General features: G+C 37.9%; 1 protein-coding gene across 1 annotated transcript; it reads left to right on the forward strand.

Moving 5' to 3' along the window:
- The first annotated feature begins 5423 nt into the window (after positions 1-5423).
- LOC125472965 (delta-aminolevulinic acid dehydratase, chloroplastic-like) lies at positions 5424-8321 on the forward strand. Its single transcript, XM_048575145.1, has 12 exons — positions 5424-5807; positions 5936-6047; positions 6154-6227; positions 6313-6381; positions 6462-6545; positions 6653-6722; positions 6834-6889; positions 6999-7120; positions 7289-7360; positions 7456-7537; positions 7616-7693; positions 7988-8321. The coding sequence occupies exons 1-12, from the start codon at positions 5523-5525 to the stop codon at positions 8153-8155; spliced, it is 1272 nt and encodes a 423-aa protein (XP_048431102.1). The 5' UTR covers positions 5424-5522; the 3' UTR covers positions 8156-8321.
- The last annotated feature ends 3990 nt before the right edge of the window (positions 8322-12311 follow it).

The raw sequence follows: 12311 nt of genomic DNA on the forward strand, positions 1-12311 counted from the left end.
ACACTCTAAGCATGTTAATGAATTTAATTATCCACCATAATTGTGGGAAATAAGTGCCTTATTATTATAAAATTATCTAATTTATACTTCTCTTACCATCATATGTTTCATTTCTTTAATTTGTTTGACGATCATTGTAGGTAAATTATTTTGCATATATGTATTAGGCATATTTTGTTAAAATTATATATTTGCGTGCAAATAATTTGTCTATATTTTTATGTAAAATAATATGTAATTAATTAATCTTGAATCAATTGGCTGAAAACATTTATTTATTTTGTAGGTAAATTATTTTTCATGTGATATTACATATATACTAGCCACATTTTGTTATTATTATATAGAGTGTGCAATCAATCAACATTCTTTTATTTTGTAGGTAAATTATTTTTCATGTAGGTAAATTGTTTTATATATATATTGTCACATCCCGGCCCGGGACGGATTACTTCCCGGGCCCGCTTCACCACCATAGCACGATATTGTCTTCTTTGGGCTTACCATTCCCTCACGGTTTTGTTTTTGGTAACTCACAAGCAACTTCCCAGTGGGTCACCCATCATGGGATTGCTCTAGCCCCCTTCTTGCCTAACTTTCGAGTTCCTATGGAACCCGAAGCCAGTGAGCTCCTAGAAGGCCTCGTGCTAGGTAGGGATGGGAATATACATATAAGGATCACTCCCCTGGGCGATGTGGGATGTCACAATCCACCCCCCTTAGGGGCCCAATGCCCTCGTCGGCACACACGCGACCAGGGTTAGGCTCAGTACTTCACGTGATGTTCACCTCCCGCACCACACGCTCATCTTGGATCCAAGTTAGGTGCACAATCCTGTTGTACAGATCACTTTAGGTGGTTCCGACTCGTAGGTGACCCGCGATTATTCGCCCAGCCTTCACGTGATCACTTGAGCATACTTATATTACACCCAATCCTGTCGTACATACCACTTTAGGTGGTTCCGACTCGTGTGCAGGTATAGTTAGTGAGATGGAGATTTGAGCTCTAGATTCAGCCGTACAGGTCACGTTAGGTGACTCCGGCTGACAGATTACATGGCATTGATTTGACACTTCCCGAGCACTTGCATTTTATTCGACGCATTTGGCATGGCATATTTCTGAGCATGACTTATATATATATATATGTGTATATTCTATTTTTCTAGGAAGTATACAGGTTTTACAGCGAGGGGTTAGAACTTGTTTATGAAATGGTTTTTGAAAAGCTTTGTTTTTGCCCACTCATGCTTTCTGTTTTGTGCCCCTCCAGGTTCTAGTTGGCTAGCACTTTTGGTGGCTCCCGAGAGGATTTTCCCGGCATATCTGACATATTATCACCAGTGTAGGACCACCTTTGGGTGTGTTTTTGTAGTGTTGTTTCTCCCGGACTGCATTAGGTCTTCGTGATCTAAACTTTGTTTTCACACTTACGCTTGCACATGTATGTTCTTACGTTGTGTATAGCTGGTTTTTATTTATTCGTACTTTTATTATTATTTTATTCGCTTCCGTACTGTGCACATGGTTACGTCACTTCCACATGACGGCCAGCATGCCCTGATCTCGATCGGGGTGTGTCATATATATATATATATATATATTTTTTTTTTCAAAATATTGTATTTAATTAATTTTAAATAAAAAATATTTATTTATTTTGTAGGTAAATTGTGACAGCCCGTCTCGGATTTTTCGTACTGTACCGGTAAAATGACGGTTTTGCCCTTAGTATTTTTGTTTCGTTATGTGGTTATTTTTGTTTGGTTGTTTTGGACCCCACACACACACACACACACACCCACACTCTTTCCCTGTCCCGTATCTGTCTCTCTCTCCATTTCCTTTCTTCCTTGTACGGACAAGAACCAAAGTGTTCGAAAACGTGGTAGATCGAGGAAGCAAACTACATATTTGTGCTCGTGAGGTCCTTAGGAGTTCAACCATACCCATTTCAGGTAAGGGAACCTTCATTTTCACGTCGAACCCGAGATGTTCAAATTAGGGTATTGTTCATGCACATGTAAATTCATGTGTTTTTGGGAATTTCAAGTTTGTAGGAAGCTTGGTGAGGTCCTTAAGAGGCTCAGGGTAGTTCGTTTGAAGGTTTTGGACGTCGGGATCGTGAGTTGCATGTTTGGCCGGTTTTGGTGGAGTTTTCCTGGCGAGATTCCATTGGTTTTAGTGCTTGAAAGTGGTATGGATTTGTTCCTCTAGTTGTAAGCTTCATTTTGGTACCAATTTCGTGAAATTTGGGTGAAAAACAAGTGAGTGATTAAGTTTAGAAATTTTCCCGGTTTTCCGGCGATGGCAACGACGCCGGAGGTTGGCCAGAGAAGACGATGGAATATTCCGTCAGTTTGAACAGAATATTCCTAACGACGTTAACGAAATTTGTCAGACTTAACGGAATATTCCTGACGGCGTTAACTGACATCGTCAGTGTGCCAGGCACGTGCCTGCACATGGGCGGCGCGTGGGGGCGCGTGCAGTGTTAGAAAATTATTTTTAAAATATGGGGATGTTCTTGAGGTTGAGTAGATCACGTTGGTGTATTGACACACCCCATTTGAGCATTGTATGAGAAGTTTTTACCTAGTTTGGGTTATGTGCTTTAAAATTAATGTTTTTATAGTTGTTTCGCATATAGGTGAGATCTATCCTGAGGACGAGCACAGTCACTTGAGGCAAGGGGGTTACGACCCTTCTACATACCAATGAGTGCGCTTTTGGTTTTCTGTATATACCTATATACTTGTGATTTTCCCAAAAAATGAAATTAAATGTTTATATGTTTTATATGCCATGCATTATGTTTGCCCGTTTAATTATGCATTATTAGTTGCATATATATATATATATATGTTTGGTGCTGCGGACGCACAGGTAAGTGCCAGGTAAGTTATGGTTTATGTTTATGGTTAGTAGTGATTTGAGATGCATAGAGAGCTCATAACCTGCACCCCCGGTGTTAGTGCTCCCGCCCAGAGTAGGGCACAGTCCTTCACGTGATGTTCACCTCCCAAACCACACACTCATCTTGGATCCAAGTTAGGTGCACAGTTCTGTCGTACAGACCACTATAGGTGGTTCCAACTCGTAGGTGACCCGCGATTATTCGCCCAGTCTTCACGTGATTGTAGCACTTGAGCGTATTTATTTACACCCAGTCCTGTCGTATAGACCACTTTAGGTGGTTCCGATTCGTGTGCAAGTATAGTTAGTGAGTTGGGGATTTGAGCTCTAGATTCAGCCGTACAGGTCACGTTAGGTGACTCCGGCTGACAGATTACATGACATTGATTGACATTACCTGAGTGCTTGCATTTTGTTTAAAGGCATTCGACATGGCATATTTCTTAGCATGTTTATATATATATATATATGTGCATACTTTATTTTCTGGGAAACTATACGGGTTTTATGGCGACGGGTTAGTACTACTGAAATTGAAATGATTTCGAAAAGCTTTGTTTTTGCCCACTCACATTTTCTGTTTTGCGCCCCTCCAGGTTCTAGTTTGGATAGCTCTGTTGGTGGCTTTCGAGGGAATTTCGGCATATCTGACAGATTATCACCAGAGTAGGACCACCTTTGGGTGTGTTTATTTAGTGTTTGTTTCCCCCAGACCGCACTAGGTCTTCCGTGCTCTGAATATTGTTTTTCACACTTACGCTTGCACATGTATATTATTTACGCAGTGTATAGCTTGGTTTTTATTTATTCATACTTTTATTATTATTTCTTAGCTTCCGCACTGTGCACATGGTTACGTCACTTCCACGTGACGGCTAGCATGCCCTGATCTCGGTCGGGGTGTGTCATAAATTATTTTGCATGTATCATTACATAATTTAGTAGGAACTTATATTGTTATTGTATATATGTTGTGCAAAATAATTCACCCATGTTATATTTAAAATATTGATAATTTTGAATAAAATAACTTTTTTATATTTGTGGGATATACTAATTTACCTGTTAGCATCATGTGAAAACAACTATATAAGGAACATTGGTATCATGTAAATTTTTATTATTAAATGCATAGGAATCATGACATTTAATTTTTTATTTTTTTTTCCAAATCCCCATTAGGTATTTGAAGACATTTAATTGAATGAAATAATGTAAAATAAATGTAGATAATGAGTGAGAGACCCAAAGTAAGTGTAATTAGAGATAATTTGGACATCCAAAAATACAAATTTTGCCAAGTCAAACTAATTATGGATATTGCTTAGTTGGAGCCTAATCATTGGGTTTTTGTTAGAGAAATTTACCATGATGGGTTTTAGTTAAAGAAAATTGAATTCTAAAGGGTGTACTCATAATTTTAAAATAATATATCTCACTTACAACTAAAGAAGTTTACTATTAAACTGTGATATTAGACGGCAAATACTCAACATTGCTTTGAATCTCATCAATGGAGTAACGTACAACCATGGTGCTCCTCTTCACCAAATTTCATTCATCAACTCACTTTGAATCTCAATTACTATTATTTTTTAATAAGTAAAAATTTAACATGTCATAACTATGTCATTTTGTGAATAAAATTATTGCATGTATTAATCAACAAATGTACGCCATTATTTTATGTGTAACAAAAATGATTTGACATTATGTGATTTATTCTTCTCTATATATTCCATGTGACAACTACAAAATAGATGAAAAAGAGTTAACAAATAAAAAATCGAAAAGAGTGCATTATAAGAAAAAGAAAGTGAGAAAATTAATCTCTTTTAATTTATATCTCTCTTAATCTCATTATATTACTACCATATGAATATTTTTCATTTTTGCTTTTAAAATGGGAAGGAAATGAGAGAGAATGTGGGAATGAGAGTGGGAATAGAGGTTTTGTTTTTTATTTTTTATTTTTAAATATTAAATATATGTTAAAATCATATGTACGTGGTATTTAATAAAAAATAGTAAAATTTAGTTTTATGAAATTATCTTATTGCCCATCATTTTTTTTCTGTGATAGAAGACTAAATAGTCTTTTTACTATTTTTTTTATTGACAAAGAGCTCTATTAGTAAATAGTTTAGATTAAAATAATTGAAAACGTTTTTGGTGAGAATATATTTGGGTTCTAAAAGCATTTGAAATGCTTCTTGCAAGAAATACTAGTTAGATACTTCTTGAAGGAAGCACTTCAAATGCATTTTTAAGTTTCACTTGCATTTTTACTAAGAGTTGATTCTAAAAATAGTTTCCTGACAAATGCTTTCAATCGTTTTAAAAGCACAAGAAACATTTGAATTGATTTTCTAGATTTCGTTTGCACATTTATTAATAATTAGGTTAAAAAATAATTCACTCAAAAGCGTTTTTAATTATTTAAAAAATAGCGGTAAAATGGTGATGTAAAATATGAAATTGAAGAAAAGGGGCCAAACTGGTACTTCAACTACCTTTCAAAACTCAATTTATCGGATCGAAGAGATAGAGTGATCCTCTGTCAGCGTCTTTGGCCACCTCTCTTTGTGAAGCATTTTTAGCTCATGGCTTCAACAATTGTTAACGTGGGACCCATCCAGGGTCTGGATTACGTTGGTCTCAGACCCGCCAAACCTCTGAAACTCAATTCGGGTCGGATCCAAATCAAGACCACCCGCCCACAGCGCCTTTTCACCATAAGAGCCAGCGACGGCGATGGATCGATCGGGAAGACCCGGCTCCGCGACGCCGAGTGCGAGGCTGCCGTTGTCGCAGGAAACCCGCCGCAAGCGCCGCCGGTGCCGCCTAAGGCCGCCGCCCCAGCTGGAACTCCAGTAGTGTCTTCGCTTGTGAGTTCCCGACTCTCTAAACAATTTTTTTATGTTCGAAATGCGAAATTGTGTTTTCGTTTTGCATCAAATTTCACATTTTTAAAATTTGGGTTGTGGGTTTTGATGGGGATCGATTTTTATGCCAGCCGATCAGTCGGAGACCTCGCCGGAACCGAAGGTCGCCGTCGCTGAGAGCTGCGTTTCAGGAAACAAGTTTGTCTCCTGCCAATTTTGTGTATCCACTTTTTATCCATGAAGGTTGGTGCTTCCTTGCAACTCAATTTGGTGCTAAAAAGTTTTGCGTTTTACAATGTTTTCATGCTTAAGCCTCTGTCAATTCTGCATTTCTGTGTAAATCTTGCAGGTCAGGGCGACGCCCCTATTGGGGCAATGCCGGGATGTTATAGGCTTGGGTGGAGACATGGACTTGTGGAAGAGGTGAGGTACCGCTAACTCATTGGCTCTTATCTGTTCTGTTTAAGCTTATTGTTACTGGTTCCGAGTAAGATTTGGTGTGGAGCAGGTTGCAAAGGCTCGAGATGTTGGTGTCAATAGTATTGTGCTTTTCCCCAAAGTTCCAGATGCTTTGAAGGTTTTACAATTACTCTCGTGCTTTTGCTCAACTGTTCTGTTGAATGTTGTAGTATAATTGGATTGGTTTCTGCCTTTTAGAATCCAACAGGTGATGAAGCGTACAACGATAATGGATTAGTGCCTCGAACAATACGGTTGCTCAAAGACAAATACCCTGATCTTGTAAGTTTACATAGTTTGTTGAGTCTTTTAAATCAAGTTTGCCTTATGTATTGACGTGTTCTCATGTGTGGGAGAATGTCATGTTGTTTAATTGTTGTGTGCGTCAGGTTATATACACAGATGTTGCTTTAGATCCATATTCCTCTGATGGGCATGACGGTATTGTCAGAGAAGATGGTAAGTCACATATGCCATGACTTATGAGAACTGATCTTTCTAGAAGAGGTATATATTTCGTTCATACATGCATTTTGTTATTGATTACAAAGCTCTTTTTTGATGCTGTAGGAGTTATTCTGAATGATGAGACAGTACATCAATTATGTAAGCAAGCTGTTTCCCAGGTAACTGTGGCAGATTAAGTCCTATATGTGTAATTTCTTAGTTGTGAATTATGTTGAATTGAGATATGTCAGTAACCTACTGTTTAACGTGTTTACCTCTTATCAATAGGCCCGAGCTGGAGCAGATGTTGTGAGTCCCAGTGACATGATGGATGGTCGTGTGGGAGCTATTCGAACTGCTCTTGATGCTGAAGGTTTTCAGCATGTTTCTATCATGTCTTATACAGCAAAGTAATTCGACTTGTCATTACAATATTTCTTTTGTTGATCATTTAAGGAAATTTCATTATTTTTTAAGAACACGTCATGCACTTTTAGCCATTTCTTACATGCACTTTCTGGAGTTGCACTTGCTGAGATTTATACTTGCATTGAAGAATGTCCTTATGTTTCAAACAGGTATGCAAGTTCATTTTACGGTCCATTTCGGGAAGCATTGGACTCGAATCCACGTTTTGGTGACAAGAAAACGTATGTAGTTCATTGGAGTTAAACCTTAAGCTAGTTTCAAATATAATTTAGCTATTGCTGACTTGACATATAAAATGTGGTTTGAAAAACAAAAGTTATCAGATGAACCCTGCAAATTATAGAGAGGCTATGGTTGAGGCAAATGAAGACGAGTCTGAAGGAGCCGATATCCTCTTGGTTAGTGTTGCTTGCTTTAAATATTTTTCCGTAGCTACCCAATGGCAGCTAGTTCTAAAACTATGAAATCGTTCACAGGTGAAGCCTGCTCTACCATATTTAGATATCATAAGATTACTCCGCGATAACTCTCCTCTGCCTATAGCTGCATATCAGGTGAGTCTTGTCATAAATGATCTCCTTTATTCCATTGTGCCTTTCCTAACAGGAAGTTTGTTCTTGTTTTATTCCATTTCAAGCTTCAAAACACAATTTACACTTCTTGAATTGATACCTATGCGAGTCCTGGAAACATGTCTTGTTTATTTGAAGCTAGACGATAGAATAGTTGTAGTGAGTGTTTAAAATGTTATTGTTTCTTATATTGTGTACTGATTGATTAACTAGAATCTCCTTTCCCGGCCCATGTCTGCAAAATTGTTCTTATTTTATGTAAAATCATCAATGCAGGTTTCTGGTGAGTATTCAATGATCAAGGCTGGTGGAGTTCTGAAAATGATTGACGAAGAAAAGGTTATGATGGAATCGCTCATGTGTCTCAGAAGGGCCGGTGCTGACGTAATCCTCACATATTTTGCCCTGCAAGCTGCCAGAACTTTATGCGGTGAGAAGAGGTGAGACTAGTAATCTAGGAGATTGTTAATCGAGGAAAACCATGGAAGATTTCTGGAGCTTGCATTGTAAGTCGTAGAATGAAGTTCGTTTGTAAAAGAATGTGATTGACAGAGAGTTTGTTGTTCAGACAAGAAATAAGTAATAGTAGCTTCGAACTTTGGGTGTTTTATGATGTGAACTATGTAAGCACACAAATTAAAACCCTCTTTTGACAATTGTAGTATATATATAAGTAGGAATCGTTCTTAACTGGGGATTAGGAGGGATTGCTAAATCACTTAGAAACTGACTCAAAAACGTAAAACAAAGGTTAAAACACTAAACTAGACTCAAAAGAATGCAAAACTAAACACTTAAAATACTAAAACAAACCAAAAGACTCAAAACGGCACCAAAACACTCAAAACTGCCTTAAAAACACAATCTGGGCAGTTTTGAGCACTTTGGCTAATTTGGACGAATTTGGGTAATAAATTGAATCAAAACACTTAGAAACACAAACTAAGACACTTTCTAACTAAATTGAACACTAAAGTAAAGGGGGGTTGAGTTTTTGACGAAATTAAACAAAATGCACAGATTGTAATTAAAACAGAATGTAAATACGAATTTGATGAAAACATGGATGGAATGCTAGCTAGAAGGTTCTTCTCCACACATGTCACACTTGCATACATGATGATTTTCTGCTGGTCTTTCGATGAATCATGAAACTCAACACCCCGGGTTAATTAGGTCCGCTTAAATTAACCTTCAAGTGTTCCTTAAGTTAATGAATTGGATGGGACAGCGCATACACAATTCAAAACATTCTCCAAAAGTCCTTTACGTGAAAAGCACAATAAATATACAATCAAAGATCATTAAGCAACATGAAAACTATAAGTGTTGACGAGGCATTCGTTACTATGATGAGCATGAAACTAGTGCCAATAATTCATTTAACGCGATTGTTTATAAGCAACCTCCACTACTTGTGAATATAAGTTTATAACTATTAGGTGAAACTCACTTATATTCTAGCGTCATATTCATGCATGAAAACTAAGCGTGCACTCTCAATAAACATACACAAATAAGTTATCAATCAAGCAGTTAAACAAATTGAATCCACAATTCATGAAATTCCAACCAAAGGTAATCAATTTATATTGCAAGCATAAACATGGTTTTGAATCACCCCCTACCTAACTAGGGGTTTAGCCTCTCATGTTCACAGAAAGAGAAATAAAATTGAATTTAAACATAAAGAACAAAAGATTGATTACACCTAAAACGCCCAAGGAATCCACTTGAATTTCTGCACGTTTAAGCTCCTCTTTCTCCTTTCTTCTTGCTGCGGCAGAGAAGGTTTTATGGCTTTTTGGATGTTTTTCTGGTTTAGGGATGGGTTTATGGGAATATGGTGGTGCGGCAAGGTGGTGGGATGATGTATGGAGGTGTGGATGGTGGCTGGAAGGGTGGGAAGGCTGCGGCAAGATGGAATTAGGGTGATGGTGGCTGCGGATTGGAGGAAGAAAGGGATAGGAGTTGCGGCTGAATGGAATGGTGGCTGAATGAAATAATAGAATGGTTGAAAAGTGAGAGCTAGGGTGCGGCTTAGGTTTTAGTTTTTATATAGGGTTTCAGAAAATAAAACCCTAGCTTGTTTTTATTAACTAAAATTAAAAATAAAGGCTTTTAGAATTAGGAAATAAAATCAGAAATTAAAGAGGGAATGGCTGCAAGGTGCGGCTAGGGTTTTAAATTAGGAGAGGAGCATGTGTTTAATTGCCTAACCTAGGACAAAACTACCCCCCCTTGCACGGCAAGGGAAGGGGAGAAGGGAAAAGCCACGGCAAAGGGGTTTAAGGGGCCTAGGGCCTTTGTTTTGTGTCCTAAAGTGCCTACAAGGCCTTCAAAGTGGCTAGAAAATACGGACGTTTAAGATTAGGAAAGGTTACCAAAACGGGAAACCTAGGGTTAACTTTCCTACTTCAAGTAGGAATCCTTGTTTGAGTAGGAATCCTCGTTTTGGTAGGAATTCATCGTTGGAGTAGGAATTCATCGTTTCTTCAAGTCTTCAACTCATTCATTCCTCTTTTGCTCCAAAAGAATCCAATTTGCATCTTCTTGCATACTTTGGCCTTATAATCTGAAAATACACAAAAGTGGCTTTAAACACTAAAATAACTAAGGAAACACAACATAAATGCACGAGAACAAGCTAATTAAGTTGCATGAATATGCTCCTATCATTTTATACTTGTGCATTGTGTCAAAGTTTAATGTGCGCCACCGATATCATTACTCTTTTAGGGTTTGGTGAAAAAGAAACAAAAAGAAATATTCTTTTAATTGGTACAATGACAGTATCTACACTAAGGGATGAAAGAGTGGGCCACAATGGCTTTGTGAGAGCAGGTCCACCCCTAAAAGAATGTGCCGGCATTTAGCCCATTTAATCCACTCCAGTGAATAGTGATAGACCTAATGAACAGTAATTGGCCAAAAGCATCTCCACCCCTAAAAAATGCACTAGCACAAATGATCCCCACCTTTACAAAATGCGCTAGCACTCAGCCCATTTAAAATATTATTAGTTTTTTTTTTTTATAAAATAATAAATTAAAAAATGTAGTTTTAATTTTGGATAGAATTTTTAACCAATTTTGTCAAGTCACGTGTCATTATCCGAACATACTATTTGATGGATAGATGTCCGATAAGATTTTCAACCAATCCCGACGTGCCACATGTCACAATCTGTTTACAATAATTTAGCTAAGATTTCAATAAGATTTTCAATCAATCTTGTCACGCCACGTGTCATTATCTGAACATACTATTTGATAGATAGATTTCTGATAAGATTTTCAATCAATCCAGATGCACCACGTGTCACTATCTGTTTACAATAATTTAGCCAATATTTCAATAAGATTTTCAATCAATCACATAGTGTCACGTGGCATTGTCCGGAACATCATCCTTTCCTTTTTTTTTTTTTGTCCATATAAACCCTACATCTCTACATCCATGTTCATTCACAAACCAAACTCAATCTTCTTTTTTAGCTCCGAATTGTTCGTCATCGTTTTTGAATCTTGAATTCTTATAATGTCTTTGTCAAGGAGATTGTATGAGCAACAGAAAAAAAGTGTTGGCACAACAAGAAGAATTGTTCAATCTCGAGGAAGGTGAAGATGAGGCTTTCGCAATGGAAGAGGATGAGGATGATGAACATAAAAGGCTTTAGGCCTCACATTCCTATCATGTCATGGAAGATGTGGGTTAGATAGCCAAACCCAGATGTGCCGCAAACTTCGATAGAAAAAGGGAAAGACGAGGTAAAGATCTCTTGGAAGATTATTTTATTCCCAACAGCGTATTCCCTGATCATATTTTTAAACGTCGTTTTGGAATGCAACGAAGTTTGTTCGATAAAATCACGAGTGCTATTTGCAACCATGATCCATACTTTGTGCAAAAAGAAGATGTTTTTCATGTTCCAGGTCTTATTCTTGAGCAAAAAATTATAGTTGCCTTGTGAATGCTTGCATATGGAGCATCTGCAGATCAAGTGGATGAGATTGCGAGGATGGGAAAAATAACTGTTCTGGAGTCCCTGATGTAGTTTTGCTCTGCAAATGAAGCCCTTACACCAATGAGTACCTCCGGAAACCCACGCCAAGGGACATGTGAAGGCTTCTGAGGAAGGGTGAGATGCGAGGCTTCCCTGACATGATTGGAAGCATTGACTGCATGCACTGGACTTGGAAAAACTGTTGAAGTGCATGGCAAGGAGCTTATGGCGACAGAAAATGACCAAAAGTATCATTTTGGAAGCGGTGGCTTCATTTGATACATGGATTTGGCATGCCTTTCTTGGTGTTCTAGGAGCTCAGAATGACCTAAATGTCCTTAGCCAATCTCTAGTGTTCGACGAACTGCTGCAAGGAAAAGCGCATAGATGCACATACTAGGTTAATGGCCATAAATATGACGGAGCATACTACCTTGCAAATAGCATTTACCCAAGGTGGACAATGTTTGTCAAAACAATGCCACATCCACATAGTGAAAAAGAAAAACACTTCGCAAAATGTCAAGAGGGGTGTAGGAAGGATGTGAAGTGTTGTTTTGGTATCCTGCAAGCTCGTTGGGCGATTGTCAGGGC

The sequence above is a fragment of a genome, unplaced genomic scaffold (assembly GCF_019419815.1).
Source record: "Pyrus x bretschneideri cultivar Hongxiangsu unplaced genomic scaffold, Pyrus_bretschneideri_v1 Contig78, whole genome shotgun sequence".
In the NCBI taxonomy this organism is placed as follows: Eukaryota; Viridiplantae; Streptophyta; class Magnoliopsida; order Rosales; family Rosaceae; genus Pyrus; species Pyrus x bretschneideri.